The sequence below is a fragment of the Frankliniella occidentalis genome, unplaced genomic scaffold, assembly GCF_000697945.3.
Source record: "Frankliniella occidentalis isolate FOCC.00 unplaced genomic scaffold, Focc_3.1 Scaffold16, whole genome shotgun sequence".
In the NCBI taxonomy this organism is placed as follows: domain Eukaryota; kingdom Metazoa; phylum Arthropoda; class Insecta; order Thysanoptera; family Thripidae; genus Frankliniella; species Frankliniella occidentalis.
Window position 1 is genome coordinate 784,898 of NW_026267146.1, and position 2,060 is coordinate 786,957.

Here is a 2,060-nt window from a genome sequence, read left to right on the forward strand (position 1 = left end):
AAATTAGACATTTCCAGGAGATCTCCTGGGACTCTTCCAACTCCCCTGGGAAACGGAAAAAACTCCTGGGATTCCCAGGGCTTGTTTTTACCGTGAGCGCGCCCGCGGGGGACGCTGGCGATCTTTCCCTCGGCGCGCCGCTCAACTTCGGCGTCGAGCTCTGGTCCTGGAGGGTTGCGGGACTCTAGACCAACGCGGCCGCGGCCATAGAACTGCACGCCTAGAATCACAAAAGAGAATGTCGTCACTTAGAGGTGCAATGTGGGGGAAGTAGCCATAGCCCGCGCCATAGCCTCCCCCATATGAAGTTCGCAACAAAGCTTGCACGGCCAAGTAGTTGTTCTCGGGTTCAAGTCGCCATTTGGTGTGCTCTGTTGGTTTCGCAGGTGAGGAGTGCATGATGAGCTCGGAGTGCGACATCCACAAGGGACTTTGCTGTCAGTTCCAGAGGCGACACCGTCAGGCACCCAGGAAGGTGAGTTGAGCTCCGTTGGTCCCCACCCCACCCCCAAGCCGCTAAGCCCCATCCCAAGGGGAAATTTGAGCCCTGACTGTCACTATCATCACATCAAAATGGTCCCTCATCCTGGTGCCATTGTGCCATACAGGGTGGTCCACAGGCCCCTTCCTTCATTTTGCTTATGCTGCACCGCCTGCAGTCGTGCGAGCGGGTGTGCATACTCACACGGGGCCGTAAGGCGCAACGGCGAGCTAGGGTAGGCAAGCCCGTCCGCACGCCTGCATGCGGTACAGTATAAGCCGAATGAAGGGGTCTGTGGACCACCCTGTATGTCGTCCACAAATCAAATATTGGTCACAATTAAAGTCATGGCTCAAATACCTCCTTCGGCCACGCCCGATTGCTACAACTCTCGACGCTCGTGCGCAGGTTTGCTCCTACTTCAAGGACCCGCTCATCTGCATCGGACCCGTCGCATCGGACCAGGTCAAGGAGCTGGACATCGAGCACACGGCAGGGGAGAAGCGGCTCACCGGGCACGCCAGCGGTGGACCAGCCGCCTTCAACCACATCCGCCGTTAAGGAGGGGGAGCCACGGCAGCGTTGCACCCACTCTCGCCCCCTACCTTCCCCTCCACAACCTTCCCTCCCCCTCCCCGAGTAGAGCACGGAGTGTGTGACAGTGGCAGCGACAGGGGAGTTTGTCGCCAGGACGGGGATGCGACCCGCCTCGTGTAGCTCTAGCAAAACGAAAACAATACGAAGAAAGTGTTGGAAAGTGGCTGGTTCCACACTACTCTCGAGTTAAATTTAGTTTACCAAAAAGGGTATGCATAAACTGCTTATAGAAAATTTGTTCAGACAAATAACAAACACCTGGGGCTGCTACTGTCACATGGGAAAACAAGAACTTCTGTCTTCTATATTCCCACGATCATAGCGTGTAATGAGAGTAAAATTACTGTCTCATAATTGGTAGTACAACTCTGACATAAGACATATCATTGGCACATATCTATCCGATTTAAGAGAGATGATAAGACTTGAGGCGATAAGTTTATGAGAAGAAATGAAGTAATTGAATAGATCAGTGATGTGGTGTCATTTTGCACAATTCAAGAAACTGAAGAAACTCAGCCTATTAAAAAAAAAGACAGTCACTAATTCAGCGCAGAAGTAGTTACAGCACTACATCCCTGACTGTATGAGATGGACTCTGTCGGATATGCACTCTATTGATCAAACATATCATATGTTTATAGATTTGAGTATTTGTAAGCAAAACTGTTTTGATGTCCCATTATTTTCAATGCAATTTTGCGTTTAGATCAAAACTCTGTGAGTAGGGATCTCATGTAACTTAAGAATATGTTCTGAGGATAAAAATTTACAGCTCTTTAACGTTCAATGAGCCCTCACAACATAATCAGCTTGTTTTGTACCTTGACCTTTTCATTGGTATAAAAGCACTGGTGTTCCTTAACATATCATATTCTTTACAAAGCAAATCTGCTGATCTTAAACTTAGGTATAATATTTCTATTGAAAAAGCTTAGCACGACATAGCAAAAATTGCTCTTGAGAACTACAAATAAATATC

The 2,060-nt window shown here is 48.8% G+C and overlaps 1 protein-coding gene across 1 annotated transcript in view; it reads left to right on the plus strand.

The window, feature by feature from the left end:
• The window catches only part of LOC113206325 (ITG-like peptide), a gene marked incomplete in the record, with an annotated part of 83,972 nt that overhangs the window by 52,224 nt on the left and 29,688 nt on the right, over positions 1-2,060 (plus strand). Inside the window, 2 exon segments of the mRNA XM_052264172.1 lie at positions 387-475; positions 890-2,060. Of these exon segments, the coding sequence (XP_052120132.1) occupies positions 387-475; positions 890-1,042 (242 nt within the window).